General features: G+C 44.2%; 1 protein-coding gene across 1 annotated transcript in view; it reads left to right on the top strand.

Annotated features, from left to right (window-relative positions):
* Positions 1 to 25,626, top strand: part of LOC122790927 (G2/M phase-specific E3 ubiquitin-protein ligase-like) — a gene marked incomplete in the record, with an annotated part of 597,261 nt that overhangs the window by 508,842 nt on the left and 62,793 nt on the right. Inside the window, 1 exon segment of the mRNA XM_044058627.1 lies at positions 8,779 to 8,915. Within this exon segment, the coding sequence (XP_043914562.1) occupies positions 8,779 to 8,915 (137 nt within the window).

Raw genomic sequence — 25,626 nt, 5'->3', positions numbered from 1 at the left:
GCAGAGTTAAAATTCCTCTCCAGGAAAACAGCTTTACTTCTAGCCATCACTTCAGCAAGGACTGACTGAATTGCAGGCTGTTATGGCCGTGGAACCCTTCATTATCTTCCATGCGGACAGAGTTCCCTCAGGACTAACCCATCATTTATGCCAAAGGTGGTATGTAGCGTGGCTTTAAACCAATCCATTCATTTGTCAACCTTTTTCCCTAATCCTCAGAATGCAGGGGAAAGGATCCTGCACTCCCTGGAAGTGCACAGGCAGCTTAGGTTCTGTCTGAACAGGACTAAACCTTTCTGAAAATCTGACCAGCTGCTAGTTAGTTTTGCTACAGGGGCAGAGGCAAACCATTCTACATGGATAGCACACTGCATCCATTTTTGCTGCAAACATCATGGGAAACCTGCCCCACAGAGGATCAGAACTCATTCCACTAGGGCTATGTCAACCTCTACAGCATTTCTCAAGGGAGTCCCTGCCATGGACATCCTGGAAGCTGCAACCTGGAGCTCTGTACACACCTTCACCAACCATTACCACTGACCTATCTTTTCTAAATCCAGAGCTGGATTTGCTACAGCAGTCTTACAGGGCCTGCTTGCCAGCCATAATGCTTCTTGACTGCCTCCACCCATCCTCAGCTTTGGGAATCAACCCAAATGTGATGACTGCAACAGTGAAACACGAAGAACATAGTACAATTGTGTACACTCTACATAAATGTAGATGTTAGTGTGTTCACTGTTCCAGTCCTGATTACCCTCCCTCCAAGCCCCCTGACTTCTTTACTTCTACCTGTCCTTTTTGTTTGGCATACCTTTTATCATTGGTGCTTGTTTTTTGCTGGGGGTGTTCCACACCATGTATTTCCTTCCTATTTAAGGGGCTCCTGACATCTGGGACAAGAAAAACTGATGTAATGGTGTCGGCTGCATGTTTTATACCCAAATGTCCTGACATCATGCAAGAAGCGACGGCATCTGACACAGAAATCCCAAGACTCTGGTATTCAGGCCTACTGAGGGCTATAACTGCAGGCAGATAACCCAAAAACAGTGAATACACTCTAACATCTACATTTATGGTAAGTGTACACAGCTGTACTTTCCTCAAACATAATGGTCCAGTTAGCAGCAATATCAAATTTTCACACTGGATTTGAAGGTTCTTCAGTCGCCTCTCATAAATTGCGCAGAGCTTTGTTGTGATGCACTCTTCTTTTGAGACCTCCGTTTTAAAGACCCTTCTTCCCCATTTGATCTCAATCTGGTCATGCAGATGCTAATACAGTCTCCCTTTGAACCAGCAGCTAAATGTGAGCTTAAGTATCTTACTTGGAAAACTGTTTTTCTAGTAACTATTACCTCTGATAGACAGATTTCAGAGATTCAAGCCTAGTCTTCAAAACCTCCATACTTGATCTTTCACAGTGATAGAGTGACACTATAAACAAATGCCGCCTCCTTTCCTTCTCAAGGTGGTATCAGAATCTAGTATCAATCAATCCATTAATTTGCTAGTATTCTTTCCTAATCAATCCATTAATTTGCCAGTATTCTTTCCTAATTTTGTTAAAGGCGAATACATGGTGTTAAGTTGTCTATCTCTCCTTCGTTTCTTGCTTGTTGGGATCGTAGCCGCCCCTCGGCTCCCTTCTATAGCTCGAGAGCTGTTTACTGGCTCGAGGCTACCCCTTATCCCATGATGCCTAGCGCTAGCTACCCAGATCTCGTTTGCCGCTTCAGCTGCGAGGTTCGTTGTTACTGGCTCAGGCTCGTGTAAGTTTATTATAATATTTTTCTAGCAGATTAGGGTTCCTTTTTTGATAGTTTAGAGTTTTCGACATAGTCGTTAATTAGTTTGTTGTAGTTTTAGTGTTGTAATTTTCCCTTAGAACTCATTTAAATTAGAGTTCTTCCCCTCCCCCCTCCTTTTTTTCCTATCTCTACTTATAAGTAGCGTTTTTAGTTTAAGCCTTTCTCTTTTACTTCTTAGGTAGCCGTTTAAGTTAGAGGCTTCCTAGTAAAAAAAAAAAAAAAAAAAAAACTTCTTGACTGTAGTTATCGTGTTTTTGGTTAGGTTAGTGTCTGTAGTTTTTTGCTGTTAGGGCCTTTGGCCAAAAACTTTTCAGTGTAAGGTAGCATTTGTCTACTGGATATGTCTAAAGAATACAAAGTGTCTGGATTCAAGAAGTGTGACTCATGTCAGAAAATCTCTGACAGATGGGCACACTTCTTGCGTCTATTGCTTAGGCGCAGTGCACCTGCAGGACTCTTGTTCTGTATGCCATGCATTCAGCCCAAGGGTTCTGCAGGAGCGCAAAAAAAAAATAAGCTTATCTTAAGGGGTCTTCTTAATCCCCAGGATTCACCGGCCAAGGCTTAGCCGGTGAAATCTCCTAAACCGACCACATTGTCGGCTCCCAGCTCGGAGCAGTCATTGGCCCAAGCATTACCTACTACTTCGGTTCTGGCTGGAACCGAGGAGGCTGCCTCCCAGTCTGCTCCGCCAGTATCTTCGGAGTCGTCTCGGACCCACAAGAGACTGAGGTCCCCTTCTCTAGAGTCTATACATTCGGCTCCTTGGTCTCCCCTGTTGCAGAGTGACCGCAGTCACAGATCCTCCCACTCCTCTCGGTCCTCTAGACTCTAGGATCATGACGTGGAGAGAGTGGTCAGTAGGTTGTTGAAGTTGCAGGCATTGGCCAAAATGTTTTCCAGCCCTTCTCAACAGGTGTCTGCTCCATCAGCTTCCATCGATGTTCCTCCTCCGACTCCTTTGAGCTCGGAGCTGGAGTTTGTTGGGGTTTGAATCATGGAACCGTCGGCACCGATAACTATTTCCCCTTCAGTTCCGTCCTCTGCTCCGATCCCCTCGATGGTGCCTTCTGTCGAGGGATCTGGGCGCCGAGACTCCCTTGTCGGCTCTGAGGGGGCGAGTGGCATCGGACCCTTGTCCGACCCCGTTCTCCCTCTCGGAGCTTCGGCGCAGGTGATCTCAGCTCCTACATCGGCCTCGGAGCTGTCCCCCTCAGTGCGGAGGAGGATTCCGGTTTCCTCTGAACCGGAGCCTTCTTTGCATCGTGGCAGGGATGCCTTCGATGTCATGAGGAGTGTGCTGGCCCGAGTCAGCACCACGTTCGATCCCACTGGCTCCATCCCGTGTAGTGCCTGCGTCAACCTCTGTCCCTCCTCCAGACCCCAAGCATGGGGGACCGACGCTCCAGAGCACCCCACTGGGTGTTTCCTCTTCTTCCAAAGCCTCCCCTGATCATTCAGAGGAGGCCCCTCGGAAGAGGAAGTGCAAGAGGAAGCACATTGACTCCCCTGAGTCTGTCACTTCGGATACAGATTTGGATGTATCGGAAGGGTCCCCGAGATCCCCCTCTGAAGATGTTTCCTTTTCAGACATCCTAGAAATGCTTAGGCAGAGGGGGAACTGGCCTGCCCTAGCCCCTACTGAGGACGAATCCGTATTCCTGGATGCGTTCGGTTCCCGCCCTTCCACCTCCTGGATGGCTCCGCCCTTCGATCCACTAATGTCAGTGGTGGCTCGAAGGGCTTGGTCAACCCCGGATACAGTGGAACCAACCCTGAGGAGGCCCAGCAAGTTTATCACTGCACCCCCTGATAAACAGTTCCTTACCAAGTGTGTTCCTGTAGATGCCATGGTAGTAGCAGCAGCCACTAAAAAGGAGTTAGCGGAAACTTCTTCCTCTGTCCATCCTCCTAACAAGGAGTCTAGGACCATGGATAGATACGGGAAGTGTATGTTCGCTTCAGTGACCTTTTCCATGAGGTCACTGAATTACTTATGCCATTTTACCAGGCTTCAGAGGGATCTCCTGAAAGAGCTTGGGAGATACCCCCCAGGATCCATCAGCTGAAGGGGCTCAAGCTAAAGTGGCTTCTCAGCTGGCGACCATTAATTCAGTAGTTAACTCCTCTATGAGGCTCATTTCCTATGCAGCCGATGGTGCGAGTAGAGCTGCAGGTACAGGAGTAGCCCTTAGGAGACACGCATGGATGCGGCTATGTAATTTTGCAGAGCGTCATTCACCAACACTCCCTTTGACGGTTCATTTCTCTTTGGACCACAGGTGAAGGACACTCTCACTAGGTGTGAACAGGAAGGCAAGACTCTCTCTGTCGTGGGAGTCTGTTTTTCCACTCCTTCCAGACCATATCCCAAAGGTCAGAAGAGTGGAAAAATGTGGTTTCGGAAATCCCAGGAATACATGATACATGTAGTGATTTTTTCCTCAAGGGGCAGAGGAGGAAACAGACGCCCTCGGGGCAGAACAGACACTGCCCTCTGGGCAGAGGGGGTCCGCAGAACCAGGGCAGCAGAGAATCCTTCTTTGACCAGCCCTTCCAGCATCCCTGAAGGGTTGCCCGGCTGCCCACCTCTGTAGGCAGTGGGGGGAAGACTTTCAGTGTACCCAAAAGCCTGGCAAAACATTACGCGAGACAAATGGGTACACTCAATCATATCCGGAGGCTATGTAATTCCCTTCTTCCAACCTCCCCTACCGTCAAGCAAGTCCCTTTCAGATGTTCCACTCAATCTGAGGGCCCAAGCAGTCATAGAAATTTCAAGACTGCTAGGAAAGAGAGTCATCCAGGAAGTCCTGGCAGACCAACTCGGATCCGGAACTTACTCAAGGTTCTTTTTGGTGCCAGAAAAGACGGGACTGGAGACCAATATTGGATCTCAGCAGACTAAACAAGTCTGTTCAAAGAACAAGGTTTCAGATGGTCACGCGTCGCTTTATAGTTCTGCCATGTTCGACTTTACCATTGCCCCCTGCTTGAATATTCTCTACTATAATAGCACATGGATAGCCAGAAAAAATTTGCTCCATTGCACGTTGCATGACTTCATTGATGGAATTTATTTCAAATGGCATTCTCAGAAATCTGCATCTTCTAAATGGCATACCGAATGTTGTTAATGAAGATTTTTGGTCAAGCAGAATTTGCCAAAATGCGTTCTCTGCAACTAAAACAAAAAAAAACAGTGGCATTTGGCGTGAGGGCGGCAACTTCAATTGTGCACTTTGCAGGATGAGGTCTTTTTAAAGCTTTGTTCAGATCTCTCCAATCAATACATATTCTGATATCTGAGCTTTTTCTTAATGAGCTACCACCATGGAAGGATGCCCATTCAGTAGGTTCTTCTACTAGACAGATTACTCCTAACTGCACTGTTCTGTCTAGCTCTGCTTTGACTGTGTTCTGCATAGCTACTGGAACTTTCTGTGCTGGTCTGACCTCTGGGTCTAACTTCATGGAGTACACAACTGGTAGTTTGCCTAGTTTGTCTGCAAAAATATCAGCATACTCAAAAAAATAGTTTGGGTGAAATTTGAGCTGTTGTCATACAGGCGCTTACATGGTGAACTTAAGTGAAAGCATTCCCATTTTCAAACTGTCTCTGAGGCCTAATAATGACTGCATGTGTCTCTTGACTATGAAAAATTGTAAGTCATAGCTGTTTCTAGTAGAGTAATATGAAAGCACAACTGAGCCTTCAGTTTAAATCTCATCACCATAAGCAACAAGCTTCTCGCACTTTGTCAAATCAAGTTCTGCATCTTTTACTCTGTAAAAGTTTCTGCTGACATAACACTGCACTTTCAGCCAGTATCTACTTTAAGCTGTATGGCAGTGGTGCACAACCTTTTTGTGGGGAGGGCCACTACACAAATTCTTAATGTATCTTCAGGCCACCTCAAAACATAGCATGTCGTTACGAGTTAACAATAGGTACAGGTGATTGGCATTTTTACTTAAGACAGCAGCCATGAAATTACCTGTTTACTATATCAACTTTGCATTTAACTTTATTCTGGCTTGCAGCCATGACTTATTACAAACTCTTACAGAAAGTTACTACTGCTTACAGACTACAAGTTATAAATAAATAATAGTTGCTTCCGCAGCTAAAATTAGAGGTGTGCGCAACTGCAGTCAATTAGGTAAGTAAGCATGTGCTGGAAAGTTTGCTTGACTAAAGTAAGGCATAGCATTTTTTCACTTTCTTAAAAAATTTTGGTTACTCTCTGGGGGGCCAGATGGTGTGTCGAGGGCTGGATTTGGCCCCAGGGCCAGATGTTGTGCACCACTGTGCTATGGGTCTCCCATTAATCCAAACTGTACAAAAGATTTCATTCTTTGCCCACATATCTACTGTATTAACTGTTTCACCCAGCACAGGCACACCATCAACATAAAAAGTAGGAGTGCAGCTTTTTAATTGATCAGCTTTCCTCTTGGAATGCCCTTACTTAATAAGAATGTGCCTTTTTTGATTTGCAAAAGCTTTTGAAATTATACCACTTATTGCAAGAATGACACTGCTGACCAAAAGCCATGCACTTTTCTCTTTTGGACTTGTGATTTCCACCACAATTATGACAGCTGGCAATAAAATTTAGTACTGCGGCTAACTTTGTTGGTATTAGAAGTAGGGGTAACCATGAACCCTTTTGATTTTTCTGACTCATCCTTATGCTTCACCGAGCATGCTCTGGAATTTGCTGAAAAGACTCTGGGTTTCCCAGGGACTGTTGCAGGACTTGCAGTAGCTGCCATGTGCTTGGGCCTGATTCTTTTAACCATGTGCTGCATACTTTCAACATGGCTTTGTCACTGTGGCTTCCACAGCTATTCTCAATTGTAAGCATACTTGTGTGCTTTTCTGTAAGCTCATATATCTGACAAATCTCAATGGCCTTATTTAAAGTTAAATCACTGTTTTGAAGCAAAATCTTTCTCACTGTGTCATTAATACCACTCACAAGCCTGTCCTTTATCAACTTGTCTCTCAAATCACCAAATCTGCATGTTTTAGCCTTATTTCTCAAGTCAGTTATATATGCTGCAAAAGTTTCACCAGGCTTTTGATACCTTGTGTAAAATAAGTGCCTTTCCATTGTAATATTCGTTTGGGGGTTACACATTTCTCTAAATTCACATTTTAAGCATTCATGGGCTTCCCTTGTTTGTCGGTACCACAATATGGCAGTCTCCCCCCTCCCCTGCAAACACAGCAGGTGCATACACAAATGAACACTTTTTCCATGCCCTCTGAACCTGCTAGATTAAGCAGAATAAATGCTTTTGTACTTGTCTTTGTCAGAAAAAGCAGCCTGTATGAAAATATCGTATTCTGCTCAAACACACTCCAATATTCTGCAATATTGTTATCCAACATAAGTGGTGCGGGTCTGCGAAAACCTTCTGCCATGCCCAGAATATTGTAAAACACAATGCAAAATGTCCCTTTTAATTATGTACTTACATTCACACACCAGGTACTTGTAATAATAAATGAACAATAAGCTTTTCAAAGTACTGAACTCTGCGAAATATGCCTTGAAATAACTGTACTTTGTGAAACAAGGGTAGTCAGTATTGCATTTCTTTCTTTTGTGATCACCCTGGAAAACTTTAAAAAAGGGCAGGTTAAGGCAACATCAGGAAGAACAGTTGCTGCTGCAGCCTTTCTCAGGAGTATTTCAGTGGAAATAATTGGTCAGGCAGTTACCTTGGACTTTCATTCATTTTTTCCATAGGAAAAGAGCAATGTTTTTGTTGTAGTTCTACATAGCATGTGTGCACCCTACCTGGGTCTTTAGCCATTTTCCTTGCTGCTCTAGTTATCTTCCCACACGTTCTGCATGATATTGTACCAGTGATCGTTAAAATGACCATAACACATACAGTGTCAAGTTCTTTCAGTACAGTGTTTGGAAAATTACCATAATTCATTGTGTGAATATACTCTCTGTAACTGTAGATGTTTAAGTAATGGGATTACCAATGCAGTATAGTTCCCCCACCACCAATTACCTTTTTTCTTTAGCTCTCAATTTTTTTTTTTAAGGAGGCTATCGCATCCTGTCTTAGCAGTACCCAGTGCTTTCTACTTCCTTATCCTGTCCTGAGGTGAGACTTACTTTCAGGTTTAAAAAGCTCTCTCTCTGATAATACGGTCCCCAATAAAGAATAAGATGATGGTATAGTTACCTCTCCATCGTATACCCTACATCCCTAATGACATATGTGTGGTAGGAGAGACCAGCCTGCATGAAAAACATCCAGATCATCTGGAAATCGGTTCAGAAGTGTTTGAAGTGCAGTTCCTACACATTTTGTATGGCACTGCACTTATTCTACTAGTCAAACATATATGGTTATGGTACTTGCACAGCTAACCCCCCCCCCCCCCCCGATTTGAAATTCTATGATTTTGACCTACCACTGATGTTGAACTGACAAGGTAGTAGTACCCGGCCACTGTCTTGCTACCGTGCTTATGAGGAGGTATTTTCATCTAATCTTTTTATGCCTTTGAGTACCTTGCTGTTCCCCTTTGATGCAGTGTTACTAGTTTTATCCTACATTGTTTCAAGAATTTTTAAGTGAATCCCACCAGGCTTGATTGCTTTATCCACCTTTAATTTTTGGGAATTTTCAGCACTCATCTTCCTACAAAGAGCTAAGTTCACATCTTTTACATATTCTGGTTCTGTTTCATCCACTGTTTCTGTCTTTGAGAATGTTAAACTATCTTAATAGTCCTTTCCAGTACACTTATGCTCTTCCAGCTCCCCTACCTTATTTACATATTTTGTGTATTCTATATAGCAGCGAGGCTTTAGGTGCATTAAGGAATTATGCTGCTGAAAATTGGTTATTTTTAATACTTCAGTAATGTGATGAATACTTCTTGCATTGTAAAACATTTAAAAGGATTTTCTTTGATTTTCAGTAAGTGGGATATAGTTCGATGCTACTACTGTGGCTCTAGAGGAACACATGTGACCTGTTCTGCCCTGGGAAGTACCAGACGACGTTGGACCTGTCCAGAATGTCATGCCATCTTAAAGCGCAGAGCAGATATTGCTTGTAAGTATTAAGACAAATGCATACATTCTGACCTATTAACAATATTAAAGTTCTTAATGGCCATTATATTACTGCAGTAGTGATTTTTAGCTGTTTTAGTAAGACTTGAGCACATTTTGAAACATATTTTTGTGACTTGTATTGCATAGATTATGCCGAATGCATTTAAGTGTCTGTTTTTGTTTACTTCAAGACAAACATTCTTTAAAGGCATTAGGCACTGATTTTCCTGGAGGGTATAAAATCAATGAAAAGCAATGATCTTCAAGAAGAGTCAGTATAATAGAAAATTATAACTTTGGTGTTATCCACCTTTTCTGTCATATTTCCCAGCCAGAAATTAAGAAAGCAGTGGACTTTCCCTTTGAGGAATAATGCAGTGTTAGTATCTGCTTGTGTAGTTGGTGATGGTAGTGAAACTTCCCATATATAAGCTGTATTGTTGCATTTTCCTTTCAGTAGTGTTCTCACCTTCTGTGATATACCATTGATATCACTATGGTGCTGGAAGATTTTGAATTGTGTATTGGCTGTTAGTTTTAGCAGATGTCCTATTCATATGCTGCTGTGCCCATAACAGGAAGTCTGCATATGGTTGACTCGTACGTCTGGTCATTTTGCAAACGATAAATGCTACTGTGAAGGTACATGCGACCTGCGTGGGGTTTCCCAAGTCGTTGTCCGTGAAGACGTTCTCTCGGACATCAGAGTATCACCAGATGACTGGTCCTCCTCCTCTCCATCGCATCTTAGACACCTCTGCATCAGATGACCCCAAAACAAAAAAAAAAAAACGTACTGCTCCTACTCGGACCATGGCGTCGGATCAAACCCCTGACTGCCAGGCCTTTTACCCAAGGCCTGCTTAGCGCCTTCTGGGCCTTGTGCGTCACTCAGTGTACACCAGCCATAAATGGATGTCAGCACGCACCTACCACAGTACTTTTCTGCCACCTGTGACTGCCAGCTCTGGTCGTTGCTCACTTGGAAAAGTGACTTTGTGCTTTTCCGAGTTCAGATAAGTACCCCATAGAGGGTTTTGTTTCTTGCTACTGTGTTGTGGGTTAATGTCCGGTAGAAAAGGCAAGTGTCTGTGTGGAAAGCAAATTCCATATATGGACTCGCATGAGCTCTGCTTATTTTGTCTAGGCCCAGAACACGATCATACCACTTGCGAGATCTGTAAGGCCTTTGTACCCAAGACTCTTAGGAGCCATGTGGCCACCCTAAAACTGTACTTAAAGAATCAACTTCTGAAATGTTTAGCTAGAGATATGGGCCCGACGTCAAGAACTTTGGGGGAGCCGCCCACAAAAAAGGCCAAGAAGCCTCAGCCTGAAGCTATGACTGCACACTCTCTTCCGACTGTACCTCTCGAGGCTGATGAAGGCCTGGAGTTCAAGTCGGAATCCGCAGACCTTCTGCTGACCGATACATGGGAGGAAGCCATTAAGGAGGCTGCCAGCATGTCTGAGGGAGTCGCAGGTGCCCGACCCAGGTGACTGGGGAACCTCTGCTCATCTCCAAAGTCCTGCGTGGGGTTTCCCAAATTGTTGTCCGTAAAGACGTTCTCTCTGATGTCATAGTGTCACCAGACATCTGGCCACCCTCTCCATTGCATCTTAGACACCTCTGCATCGGATGACCCCAAAAAGAAAAAAAAAAAAAAAAACAAACATTACTGCTCCTACTCGGACCATGGCATCGGATCAAACCCCTGACTGGCAGGCCTTTACCCAAGGCCTACTTAGTGCCTTCCTGGCCTTATGCCAGGCTTCGGCTCCTGCCCAGGCACCTTCAGCATCCATTCCTAAGAGTAGGCCGTTGGCTGACATTTCCTTTGCTTGTAGTAGGAAAGTAATGCCCAGTGAGTACCACCCACTATGTTTATTTTGCCTGGGACAAGACCATAACATGGAAGAGTGACCTCTGCACTAAATTTAAATAGGCTGCCAGCTCCATGACAGAGGAATTAAAGTCTTGATGACTACTCGTGACGAGGGTTTGAACAGTAAGCAGATCAGGATGAGCTAAGACTGAAGGGGGTTATGTCTGGTTGTCTCTCTTATATGGGGACTTTGGGGCATGTGGCTGAGGGAAAGCTAATATTCCACTTCCTCAGATGAAAAGGGTAACAATTTCTCTTGTGGAGATCATAAATACTTCTCTGAAGTACCAAGCTTAAGGAGGTGAGGTTGTCTGCAAGCTTGTCATTTTTGTAATCTTGCCAGACCTGTACCATGCCCATTGCACTTCCTTTTTGGATAGCCTATTGGGCATGTGTGCACAATTTGGACTTAACATAAATTCCCCAATCCACTCTATATAATGGCACCACTCCCACTGCTTGTTTCTTGCCCTGATGGGAGAGCTTCACTCATAGAGAATGACTGAGGGCTATAGGGCTGCAGTGGGGGTGCGGGGGTGGAGGCAGGTCAAAAATAGCAAAAAAAAAAAAATCGAGAGACAGCTAAAATACGAGACCGAGTCTAAACTTTTTTTCTCAAACATCTTTATTAAATTTTCACATATGACAAAGGCAGTCTTACATTTATATAAATGAAAAACATACAAAATGGTACCACTTTAGTTGCAGTTTACATCATACACCATTGAAACAACTGTAGTTGCAAACATACATCACTTATAAACCATCCAGTCATTGTCAGTTAAGCATTATATGTTTCATTCAAATCCTGCCTCTTAAACCTCATTCCTGCCGTGCATATGTTCCCACAATTCCCATTTTTTCCCATATAGTATGCTCCTTCCCTTTTCTAAAGATCCCTAGTAAAGTTGGTCTAGACTTTGACTTCCATTTTCTAGTAGTTGCTTTTTTGGCAGCCACCATAATTGACTCAGCAAGGCTTTACTTTAAGTGTAGGCAATTCCGATTCTGTAACGTAACTCAATTAGGAAGTTCTTAAAAAGATGGAAGCTATTAAGCTAAATCTATGCAACTGTTAAAGATTTCTTACAAGTTCAGCCTCCTAGATTTAGTAGGCACTGGCCCTCTAAAAATTGGTCCATTCCAGCCCCTTCCAGGTCTTCTCAAGCCAAACCCAGACGCAGCAGAAACCCCAAGATTATCATGTTTCACTGTTGCAGTCATTACATTTGGGTAATCTGCTGGCAGGTTGCCCTCAGTCGGTCTGATTAACAAAGTCTTGGGTCCTGCTTTGGTTGCTGTCCCTTCTTCCATGACATCAGGTCGTCAGGGGTATAAAACATGCAGCCGACGCCATTTTCATCAGTCTTTCTTGCCATGCAGTGCTCGAAGCCAAAGCAGTTCGCAAGTGCCGGTCGGCCGACTCCTGAAATTTCCGTTATCGAGTTTCAGAACCGAAGTCTTCAACCTAAAGCTAAGTACCCCGTTGGGGAAACTTTTTCTTGCTCCTTACCGATTTCAGTAAAAGTTAATAATTGTATTACTTGTGGGAAGCAAATACCGCACAAGGATTTTCATTTGTACTGTATTCCTTGCCTAGGCCCTGACCACAACGTGCCTTGCTGTCGGTTTTGTGCTAAATTTAATCAACTCACTATTAAGCGTCCGTATATTTTTGCATCAGAATATTTTGGCTCAAGATTTAACTATCCAGAAATGTTGTCAGTTAGCAATCCATCTACCGGAATACATAAAAAAACGCAAAGAAAAAGACAGACAGACCGTTGAGGTCCAAAACAGACAAAGCTTCTCCTAAGCCAGTCATAGGCTTGCCGATACTCAGTGAGGCGCTTTCGCAGCCCCTGATACCCGCTACTTTTGATTTGCAGGCCTCTACTGAGACCCATTCGGAGTCCGGTATGCCGTGAGACACTAAGTATTGAACTTGCTGATGTCTCTACCTTAGATGGGTCTGGAGCCGCTGAGCAGGCACCAGCTTCTGAGGGTGTTTTCAGGCCTAAAGATTTGTGTATAAAACCGATGCCATCTTCAAATCCTAGGCCAAAATCAACTTCTATGTCTAAAATACCGACGCTTGGGCAACGTGCGCACAGGCCCCTATGCCTAAAAAACAAATGATCAAAATGGCTGAGGATTTAATAACCTTGATATCAGGGGTTCCCATCCCCCTCCTGCTAAGAGGCCTAGGCAAGGCACTGACTATGAATCATCAGATCAGGTTTCCATTTCTTCTGATTCCTCTTCTGATCAGGAATTATCTATTCCAAGAAACCAAAAAAAAGCTCCAAACCAACGAATACCAAAATCCAGAGCAAAGGAGAAAAGCGAACCAGTTCAACAGTAGCTCACTTCCAATTTTATTCAAAATAAAAGACGAAAAACATATAAGATCAAGCGCTTTCGCCTGGATCAGTACCAGGCTTTTTCAAGATGAGTTTACACTTACAAAATCACAAATTTATATACTGCAAGTAATAAAATCACATGATCAAATGTGTTAACAGCTTAATTGATAGGCAAATAAATTAATAGGCAGATAAATTATTAACCCAATGTAAACAGAACCACTGAGCCATGCTTTTAAATAAATTATAAGCCATGCAATAATAAAAACACTTCTGTAAAACAATATGATGATAAAAAACATTAAAAAACATTGACAAACATTAAAAAACATTAAAAAACATTAATGCATCATTAATCAATCCTAAAAATCTTTTTTTAAAAATCTTTGTTAGAATGGGTAAATGAATAAATAGAACCTATAAAACCATAGTGTGTGTGTTCAGTACACTTTGTACAAAAAATGCCTACAAAAAGTGATGAAATTTATTGGTTAATAAATAAATAAAACCATCTGTTGTGTAAAATAGACTCAGCCATAAAAACTGTAGTTTTGTAAATTATAGTTTTATAGTTTATAATTTAGCCCTTCTTAATTTTAGGACACTAGCAATGCTGACACTGTCATTCAGGCCTGGGGGTTTTGTGGCATTCAATTTGAGTTGAATTATCTATTCCACCTTATGAGGACTCTGATGTAGAAAATTCCATTCCTTCTGCTTCTCCTCCTGAGGATTTTTCTTTTGGAGAAACTTTTTGTACCTTAAGGGAACACTTTCACAGGGGCAGTCAGGATTTCTCAGAATCAAAAAAGAGGCTTAGGGATTTCCTCTTTCTTCCTCAGCATAGGCCTTTGGCTATACCTCCTGTTCTAGACATTGTTGATGTTTTCTCAGAATCCAGCATGGCTCCTGATTCCCTGCCTCCGGCTCCTAGTAAGCCAGACCGATATTATAGGGTTCCTGACTCCCACAAATTCCTCTTTAAAAACCCTACTGCTGACCCTGAAACCATTTCTCAGGGTCCCAAGGGCGTTAAGGCTTCTACTGCTAAAAATCCTACCCCTTCTGATAGAGACTCCAGGGCACTGGATAGATGGGGTAAGAAGGTTTACACGTCTGCAACCTTGGCAATCAGGGCTTTAAACCGTCAGTTTCATATGCTTAAATATCAACAGCATGTCATGGGTTTACTTAAACAGAAAATTATGTTGATTTCTGACTGTGTGGAAAATAGAGTTGCAGGATTTATTGCATTCAGCTGAACAAGTTGGAAAGCCTACTTTGCAATGTGGTTTTGATTCCTTGGAGGCCTCTTGCAGGCTCACTGTAACTGGATTTGTGATAAGAAGGCATGCTTGGCTCAAGGAGAAAAATCTGCCTGATCATGTTAAAGCAAAATTGTTGGATGCTCCTTTACAGCAGGACAGTCTATTTGGTAATAAGGCAGAAGTAGTATTGAAAAAGATGGAGGATAAAGCTAAATCTACGCAAACTGTAAAATATTTCCTACAAGTGCAGCCACCCAGGTTCAGTAGGCACTGGCCTACTAAGAATTGGTCCTTTCCAGTACCCACCAGAACCGCTCAGGTCAAACCCAGACACTCCAAAGGCTCCAGGTTTCAGTCACAAGGAACTTATAGAACAAAACAATGAGGTGCCTCCACCTCCAAATTTGGAAGTAACAAGGCATCTTCCTACGGTAAACAGTCTCAATGATTTTCATCTGCAATCACCAAGCAGTTATATTTTGGCCACCCCTTTGGAGTGAAAACTGGCACTTCATGCTTCAAACTGGCAACTAATTACCCAGGATAAGTGAGTTTTAAATATAGTATCCCAGGGATACATATTTCATTTCCACACGTTGCCAATCCCAAACGGATGGCCAGATCTGCCTCGAAATCAGTGGACAGAGGCCAGAAACAAGTCATGTCCCTCATGAATATGGGGGCTATTCAACCAGTTCCAGAAAAGGAAAAGGGACAAGGTTTTTATTCAAGACTTTTCCTGGTACCCAGAAAAGACGAATCATGGCGTCCAATTCTGGACTTACATTCCAAAATTCAAGATGCTGACTCTACAACAGTTGCTAGGCAAGGATGCCTGGTTGGTAACTCTAGACTTAAGAGGCTTACCTGCATATCCCAATCAGGGAATCTTGCAGAAGATACCTCCGCTTCAAAGCAGGCTATTTTTGCATTACCAGTTCTCTGCACTGCCCTTTGGCTTATCTACTGCGCCCAGGGTCTTCACAAAGTGCCTGGCACCAGTAATTGCATTTTGCAGACAAAGAAACATTCAAATGTATCCCTACCTGGACAATTGTCTAATTCAGGCAGAAAACAAGGACACTCTTCTAAAACATCTGGCGTTTGTAAAAAGACTTCTAACTTGTCTAGGGTACACCATAAACGAAAAGAAATCACAACTGGTACCCTCTCAGATAATTACATTCCTGGGTGCAAGCTTGAATACAACTGCCCAGATAACTTACCTTATGCCAGAAAAACAAATTCAATTGATGACTTACTTCAAACAAGTGGCCACAAAAACCTTGCTGTATGCCACACAAATTCTGCAGGCCTTGGGATTCATGGCTTCCTGCATTATAATAATTCCATATGCAATACTGCATATGAAGAAACTTCAGTGGTACCTAAAAAGCTTATGGAGTCAACATTGTCACAGCCTGGAAACACTGATTCCTATCATTCCTTGCCTGCAGCAAGAGTTCCTGTGGTGGGCAGAGGCCTGCCACCAAAACAAGTGACTGTCATTCACCCCCCCGCCACCCAAACCTTGACTACAGACTCATCAGATTATGCTTGGGGGAGGCGCATCTGGCAGGGAGATGCATTCAGGGCCAATGGAGCCCAAATCAAATGCACCTACATATCAACCAGAAAGAGATGCTAGCCGTACAGAATGCTCGGATGGCCTTAAAGGACTATCTACATCCAGGACAACTGCTGATAAAGACAGACAACACCACAGTCATGTGGTACATAAACAAGCAGGGGGGTACCCCCTTTCTGCCCCCTTTGCAGACTAGCCATGGCTTTGTGGAACACGGCCTTGACTTATCAAATACATCTACAAGCTCATTTCCTGCCAGGAAAGCAAAATACTCTGGCAGACGTGCTAAGCAGAAATCTTATGGACCCACACGAATGGAAACTGGATCCACAAATCTTCAGCATGTTGACACGCAAATGGGGGAGCCCATATATAGATCTTTTTGCCTCACTCCAAAACTATCAGTTGGACAAATTCTGCACAAGAATTCATCACAAAAAAGCTTGGAAAGTGGATGCTCTATCCTTCAGCTGGAAAAACCTATCAGTCTATGCCTTTCCCCCTCTGCCTCTGCTCTTCAAGGTCTTACTAAAAGTCAGACAGGGCAAACCAAAAATGATTGATTGCTCCAGACTGGCCTCGCCAACACTGGTACCCGCTCCTACGCAATATGTCGCACCTTCCTCCGTGGTACCTGCCTCAGACACATTATCTAATGTCTCAGCAGAACTATTAAATTCTGCACACTCAGCTCCAAACTGTGAATCTTGCAGTGTGGCTAATCAACTAATTTCACCTTTGGCATCTGTCAGCAAACCTGTGATGGATGGATGTCATTTTGGAGGCCAGAAGGCCTAGTACTAGAAAATCTTATGCTGACAAATGGAAAAGATTCTGTGCCTGGAACCAAGCACAAGGAATAAGCACAGCAATGCCCAATATTCCTCAGATTCTGCAATATTTAACTGAGATGCTTCACAAGGGCCTATCTTTTTCTTCCAGAAAAATCCATGCCTCTGACATTTCAGCTCATTACAACACAGAGCCTCTTCTCTTTTCTCATCCCGTGCTAAAACAGTACCTCAGAGGGGCCACAAATTTAAGACCTCCCAGGAGAGCACTAACTCCTGTATGGGACCTCAATTTTGTGTTGGAAAAACTCATTGTACCTCCTTTTGAGCCAGCTGCTACTGCAGATCTAAAATTTCTCTCTTGGCAGACCGCTTTTCTTTTAGCAGTCACTTCAGCTAGAAGGATTTCAGAACTACAGGCTCTCATGGCAGTGGAGCCTTTTATTATCTTTTACCTGGACAGGGTGGCTCTCAGGACCAATCCATCCTTTATGCCTAAAGTGGTATCTAGTGTGGCTCTTAATCAGACCATTCATCTGCCAACCTTCTTCCCAAATCCACAGAACAAGGGTGAGCAGATACTGCATTCATTGGATGTACACAGACAACTAAGATTCTACTTAAACAGGACAAAATCTCTAAGAAAATCTGAGCAGTTACTGGTGGCATTTGCTGCAGGGGCAGAGGGAAAGGCTATTTCAAAGCAGACTATTTCAAAATGGTCTTGCAGGGCCTTATAGCTGGTCCTAATGCTATTTAAATTCTGCCTGCCAACCATAGCTTTGGGAATCTACCCAGATATGACTGCAACAGTGAAACACTAAGAACATAGTACAGTTGTGTACACTTACCATAAATGTAGATGTTAGAGTGTATTCTCTGTTGCAGTCCTAGTTACCCACCCTCCAGCCCCCTAACTTCTTTTGGTTATACCTCTCTACTTTCCTTTACTATGCTTAAAAGGTTTTGGTGTATTTGCTTTTTTGTTGGAGGTATATCATTGTACTTTTATATTTAATTGCTTCTCATTAGGGTGGCACCTGACATCTGAGGCAAGAAAAATTGATGTAATGGTGTCAGCTGCATATTTTATATCCCTGATGACCTGACATCATGGAAGAAGGGACAGCAACCGACGCAGGACCCAAGACTTTGTTAATCAGGCCGACTGAGGGCTACCTGCAAGCAGATAAACCCAAATGGTAATGACTGCAACAGTGAGTACACTCGAACAGCTACATTTATGGTAAGTGTACACAACTGTACTTTTCTCCTTGCAGCAAACAAGATCTGGGTTATGCTGGCAGTGCATCATGGTATACCTCCTAGCCACAAGCCAACCAGAAGTTTTTGAGCTAGAGAATATCCGAGTCTGAGCAGAGGTTCAGCTCCGATCCCAAGTGTAAGAATGAAGGGCGAGATGGACTACAAACATCGAACGTTATGGTAAGTACATAACTTTTTCTAGTCGTCTAGAGTTTGCTTACCCTTTGAAGTCTTTTTTTTTATTTTTTTTTTTTTTTTACTTGCTGTACCAGGTTTGTGGTGGTATTCGTGCCATTGCTGGTACAGGCCTCCCTTATCTCTGAGGTAATTCCCAATACGGTAGTCGGTATCCCCCTCTCTTCCCTTTCCTTTCTTCCTTGGGTATTTTTTACCTTTGTTGCTGTACAAAAAAAAAAACCTCCTCTCTAACTGTGGTAGTGTGTAATTTGTTGATTGTTCTTGTGTATACTACGGACAGGTGCTCACTGTATATTTGATCATGGCTGATGAAAAAGGAATGACGGGGTTCAAACCGTGCGGTAGAAAAATGCCAAATTCAGACAGTCAATTATCTTGTCTCTTGCCGCGGGGTACAACATTTGAAACTTGAATCTCCCTGTGACATAAGGTCTTTAACGCCCATACCTTGATGGAAAGAAAAAGTAAACTGATTCTTAAGGGCCTTCTAAAAACGTTCTCGGAGGCTATTTCTGAAATGGATGGCTCAAGCCCTCCTAAAAAAAAGAGCACAAGAAGAGAAGCCATTTTGTTCCTTCATCTCCAAAATCGGTTAAATCTTCTGAACTGAAGACAAAAATATCTAAATTGACACAGAAATCTCGGCATTGGGACCGCCAGCCCCTTCTACAGTGCCATCTTCGATACCAAGACCCCAACCAGCAACTACTATGCCGCCCTCAGCATCAGTGCTTCAACTTTCTACTACGGTACCGTCCTTCGCACCAATGCCACAAGCTCCCCCCACAGTACCTCTTGCAAATATGGAGCCATCCAGAACTTTGTGTCCCATGGCAACAGTACAGACGCCCCTTTCAATCCCGAAAGGTTTTTCCAACTCCAGTCACTACCCCCCCCCCCCCCACACTACATTTTCCTGCCCTTTGACCACGATGCCAAAAAGGTGAAGTGTTGCCTTGGACCCGATATTCCCCATCAGCACATCCCTTTTTTGGACAGCAGTACAGCCCCTTTTTAGAATGCCCTGATTCTCCATCGGTGATGTCAACCCACTCCTCCAGAAGCCTTTTGGAATTCGATGTAGTGAGACTTTGGGATCAGCTATTGGTAGCCAGAGGATTTCCAACTCCTTCCAAATCCTTCCTCCCACCCAGAGACGAGAATTTTTTCCACAGACTCGGGCATATATTCCTCCTTCGACCTCCTTGGAGGTATCGGAGCCCTCAACACAGACTCCTATCCCCAGTACTGGCTACTTCAGTTCCATTGGTAGACCTTACCTTGGCTCCGGAGCCTACCCTATGGACTTTGACTCACTCAGAGCCAAAGCATCCTCTGCGGTCGTGACTGGGCTGTCGGCACTGTGACCCCTAGTACTGCTCCTATTTTTTCTTCAGCACCATCTACTATGGCTCCGGCTGTCTTGGCGGCAACCAAGTCCTCCTGTGGCTCCTTCCCTGGGGATTGAGCTCATTGGAGCGGGGTGTAACCCTGGTCCCGAGGTTCTTTCTCTGTTCCGGACTCCCACTCCTCTTCAGGTGGGCCCACTTTCCAGGTGATGGAGAGTGCTCTTGCTTCTGCAGGCTCACAAGCTAGTCCCTTCTGTGCTGGAGACTCATTTACGTATCCTCTGAACTGCAGTTGACACAGTCCACTACTCTGGGACATCAAGCACGGGAACCTCAAGATACCCTTCCACAAGGTACCCACTCTTCAGGGTCCTCCTCAGATGCGCCTCCACTGAGGAGGTGTCACTTAAGATATAGTGTAAGAGGAAGCATGGGGATTCCCCCAAGGAATCCCTTACTGAAGATGCAGACTACGATGAAGGGGAAGGGTTCCCACGGTCACCCCCCGAAGATGTCTCATTTACAGACATACTGGAAATTTTAAAGTAGCAGGGAGACTGGAAGCCCACCAACCCTTCCTCGGAGGAGTCTGTATTTTTGCAAGCTTTCCTTGCTCAACCCTTTACTTCTTGAGTGACCCCCACCTGCAGATGACCTGGTGTAGCTCATCGTACAGCATTCGTGGAGGAATCATGACACTGTTGAACCTATCCCCTGAAGACCAGACAAAATTCTTTCTCCATCGGAGGACGGTGCACATTGGTCCAAAGGCCTACCAGTAGACGCTATGGTGGTGTCAGTGGCCACTAAGGAACTCGCTGAGGAGAGCCATACTGTCCATCCTCCGAACAGAGTCTTGGGCGATTGACAGGTTAGGGATGCAGGTGTTTTCTTAATCAACCTTTGCCATCTGGTCCTTCAGTTACTTGGCACACTTTACCAGGCTTCAGAGAGACCTAATTTCGGAAGTCTTGAGAATCTTAGCAGTAGCAGTTTCTGACGACGTATGTGACAAAGTTGCCTCACAGCTTGCCACCCTGGAATCTATAACTCATCCATGCAGTTGATCTTTTTATACTACCGAAGGGGCAGCTAGAGCAGCGGGTACAGGTGGCGTCATGAGACGTTCCGCCTGGATGCACCTATGTGATTTTGTGGACCCTTTTCAGTATTCCAATCTCAATGCTCCAGTGGAAGCTTCTTCTCTTTTTGGCCCAAAAGTGAGACACATTGGCTAGGTGTGAAAAGGGCAGCAAGACCTTGTCTGCCGTGGTCGTATGTTTTTCCACCCCCCACCAATCTTACACTAAGAATCAGAAGAATGGAAAGATGTGGTACAAGAAGTCCCAGGGTCCTTTCCATGACACACGTGGCACGTTTATCCCCCCAGGGCAGCAGCGGGGGGACTCATCTGGAAGATGCCCCCACAGAGGTAGAGGGGGGATCCCTATAATCAGGGATCCAGAGACTTTCTCTCGACAGCCCTATCAGTGCTGCTGAAGAATGGCCCAATTGCTCATTTCTGGAAGCAGTCGGGGGACTGTTTTCTCTGCACCACCTTACTTGGCAATCCGTAACAATAGTTTCTTTGCCGCTTTCAAGTAGCTCTACGTTCTACAGCTCCTGGCGTTGTTGAAGATAAGATAGAGGCACAGCCAGCCGGAGCGCCCAAACCCAGTTCCTCCTCTCATCTGCCGGCCTCCCTGTGCTCCGACCCCCGGTCTCCCTCCTCGTTTCCACACCCCCGGTTCTCTCCTGGACCCGAGGAGGAGGAGTCCTTCTAGGAGAGGTCCCGAGGCGGCTCTCTAGGGTCCGCTTCGTGGCCATGTCCTGCCCCCGCCCCCCTCCACCTTTCTTTTCGCCCTCCCGGGTTTCCCACTCCCCACCACGGGGCAGATTTGAGCTGTCGGGGTGGGGGGGATCCTGGGTGGCGGGTCTCGGATCCGTCCCATCCCTTGGATCCAGTCCCTTGGACCCGGTGCTACTGCGCGAGCTCGGAGCCCGAGCCGGAGCCGAGGGGTCATCGGGGATTGCCAGGCGCTGGTGCGCACCGGTCGGAGCGATCCTCTCGGATCCGGACGCCTCGCCTCCGACATCCATCATGCGCCTGGGGTCGTGGGCCTCTGGGGTTTTAGAGAAGCTGGCTCTCCTCGGCTTCGACGTAGTCCTCGACAGCCCCCCAAAAAGTAACGAAGCGTAAGGAAAAAGGAAAACATGGACTCCCCCACCGAGTCTGAAGACACAGAGACTGATGAAGGGAAAGGGCTCCCAGGGTCACCCCCGAGGACCGTCCATTTGGAGACGTTCTTGAGGCATTCGAGGCGGCCCCTTCTACCTCGACCCTGTGGACCCCTTATTTCATCAGGGCGTGGAAGGATCACAGACGCTATTGCATATAAATGTCCTGGAAATGAGGGCGGTGCTCCTAGCGTGCAAAGCACTTCACCACGCTCTTCCTCCACAGAAGATTTTTGGGGCAGCCCTGTATCCTTTTTGCCTCTCTCTTCAAGCACCAAATGGCGCTTCTTTTTCTCTGCTTTGCCCAGGGGAGTTCGAGAGGAGATGCTGGTGTGCATGCTTGGCCTCCCGTCTCCTTTATGCCTACCCTCCACTTCGAATTTGATCCTTTCTCGGCACCTATGTCACGGTGCTGGATTTTTCAGAGGTTACGGCTCATTCTACTAGGCAGCTTCCACGCCAGCCGCCTTTTAGTCCCCGTGTATCATTGAATCTGAGGTCAGTCAGCTGGGGGGGGGTGGGTAAGAGGGGGAGGAGCTAGGAGCGGAGAGAGCCTTTTTGAAATTGGTCGCTCGGATCCCGAGTCGGATCCGATACCCACAGGTTGCATCTTTCTTGGGTGTAGATAATTGCCAGAGATCATCACATCCTGTTCTATCTTTACCTGAAGCTGCAAAGGCGAATCCCTGACATTACACTTAGTCAGAAAGACGTATCAGTGCAAGAAGTTCGACAGCTGCTTCAAAAGAGTCCTCCAAACAGTTCCACCAGACCAGATAGAATCTGGGTTTTACCCAAGGTTCTTTTTAGTGCCAAAAAGTCAAGGGACTGGAGGCCAATCTTCGACCTCTGCATCCTAAACAAATTTCTCAGACAAAATTCCGGATGGTCACGGTTCAGTCTGTCCTTCGTTTCTGGAGAAAGACAATTGGATGTACTCTATAGATCTTTAGGATGTGTGTTATCACATAAAAATGGACAAACGCGCTAGAAGATTCCTCCACTTCCGGCTGGGAGCCAATCACTACCAATTCTGAGCACTGCTCTTTGGTCTCTCTACAGTCCCAGAGTGTACAAATGCATGGCAGTGGTAACAGCTCACTTGAGACTGCAAGGATTGAGTGTTTCCATACCGATTGGCTCCTTACCACCCCAACAAGCGTCTACTGGTTACAGCCTAACATTACACCCTAAAGCTAGCGAATTCCTTAGGGATCTCAATAAAGGTAGAAAAATGCAAGTTGACTCCTACTCAAAATCTGGAATTCTTAGTGGTAACTTTAGACACTCAGTTTTGCCTAGTCTCCCTTCCACTTCACAGGTTAGAAAGACTAAGGTCTCAACTCTGGGTGATGCTCTCTCAAAACAAGGTTTCAGCTCTGGCATTATTTCAGCTACTAGGATTAATGGCAGCATCGATTACTGTAGTTCCCCTAGCAAGACTACATATGAGGTTCCTACAGTGGCTCTTAGTACACAGTGGTCTCTCCCTTTTTTTTCTCCAAATATTTTGGGTTTCTAATACCATGATGGGAATGGACCCCATTCCTAAGTCAAAGTGCGATTCAAGTTCATGAAATTAGTATTTCACTCTGTCAGCCAATTGTGCTCTTCACAGCACCTATAATGTGCCCAGTAATGACTACTCCTGTAGTTCGTACAGAGTTACATATATTGGTAGTGTATCTAAATAAGATTTTAGAGACTTTTTTTTATAAGACCCGTTGCTCCTACTTCAATTGCAACTGTTTGGGTATCTTTCTTTCACATTAGTCTCATTTCTGCTTGCAGATCCTGATGTACTTTGTCTTCCTCTCTGCGCAGGACACTGTATTCACTGGGTGTGGCGATTTCAATGATTAATGCTACTCTTGTCTTTTCCTGGGAAACTATATCCGGTTTTCTAGCATTTGTCTTTTGAATTGTTGGTAATGGATGATCCCATGTGATGTAGACGTCATCATTTTCTATGATGCTTTGTGGCTCATGTTTCCAGTGCTTTTCAGCCACTTCAAAACCATAATGTTTTCACAATCCCCAGTGCAACAGTCTCGCCACGTTATTATGCTGTTTAGTATGCAGTCCTGCCATTAGTATGTCACAACCAGCAAAGAGGTGTGCGACTGTTTCTAGTTTGGTTTTACAAAACCTACATTTGTCTGTTTCTCCCACATGTTCAATGGACTTTGTAAACCAGCATGTATGTAGCCCACTATCTTGAGCTGCCAATATTAACCTTTCATCTCTTGGTTTGAATTCACCTCTCCTTAACCATTCCTGCATCTGTCTCATTTTTAATTTCTCCAAGTCTTTTGGGTTTCTAATACCATGATGGGAATGGACACCATTCCTAAGTCAAAGTACGATTAAAGTTCATGAAATTAGTATTGTTTCACTCTTTGATGTTAGCCAAAAATGCTCTTTGCAGCACATACAGTGTGCCCAGTAATGACTCCTCCTGCAGTTTGTATGGTGTTACATGAATTGGTAACCTATCTAAATACGATTGTAAATTCTTTTTTATAAAAAACAAGTAATCTCCATGGTATCCCTGAAGTCTCAAAACAACCCACTAAACAAGTGTAGTGGGTCCAAAAACAAAACCGTGTAAGAAACTTCTCAGTGTGGAAGATTTTCAGTCCCTATATCTCTAGTTAATCACTGTATATTAATCAGACCAGACAATAGTAGTAGAAGTAGCAAACTTAAACTTGTCTTAAGTCAAAACAAATCAAAAAATAATAGAAAATATCTAATTGTACAGCATTACTAAGTGCGTGTCTTTCGGCTTTTCCCGGTTAGGGTCGCCACAGCGGAACTCCGGTCCGCTAATGATTGGCAGTAGATTTTTTACGTGCCGAGTTGCCAGCCCTGATGCACAACCTTCAATGAAGGTACGCCCATTCACGCACGTCTCCACATACAAGACGTTTTAGCTGAGAATCAAACAGGACAACGTCTTACTGTGAGGCGACAACGCATTACTAAGTATTCAAAAGTAATCCAAGCAAGGTAGGCAGTCTGTTTCCAGTCGAAAATCATTTTAAGTACACAGACAACTGATCCAAGTAAAACAAAAATAGATAAAAATAGAGTATGTTCTATTTTTCTATTTTTGTTTTACTTGGATTGGTTGTCTGTGTACTTAATAAAGGATTTTCGGCTGGAAACAGACTGCCTTGGATTGGATTACTTTCGCATACTTAGTAATGCTGTACAATTATACATTTTCTATTTTTTGTTTTGACGTAAGATTAGTTTAAGTTCGCTGCTTCTACTACTATTGTCTGATCTGATTAATATACAGTGATTAACTAGAGATATATGGACTGAAAATCTTCCACACAGAGAAGTTTCTTGCACTGTTTTAAATTCTTTTTTATAAGACCAGTTGCTCCTACTACTATTGGAACTGTCTGGTTATATTTCTTCCACATGGCTTTAATTTCTGCCTGCAGATCAAGGTGTTTTATGACTTTGTCTCTCTGCACGCAAGACAGTGTAGTCACTAGGTGTGGTGATTTCAGTGATCAATGCTACTTTTGTCTTCTTTTCTTGGACCACTGTATCTGGTTTTCTAGCATCTATCTTTTGAACTGTTGCTATTGGGTGATCCCATGTGATATAAACATAATTTTCTATGTTTCTTTGTGGCTAATGTTTCCAGTGTTTTTCAGCTACTTCAGTACCATAATGTTTGCACACTCTCCAGTGCAACAGTCTTCCCACATTATTATGCCTTTCAGTATACAGTCCCTC

Source organism: Protopterus annectens, chromosome 1.part2 (assembly GCF_019279795.1).
Source record: "Protopterus annectens isolate FY-2018-M chromosome 1.part2, PAN1.0, whole genome shotgun sequence".
Classification (NCBI taxonomy): domain Eukaryota; kingdom Metazoa; phylum Chordata; order Ceratodontiformes; family Protopteridae; genus Protopterus; species Protopterus annectens.
Note: the sequence above shows the minus strand (reverse complement) of the source record. Positions and strands in the feature narration are given on the sequence as shown.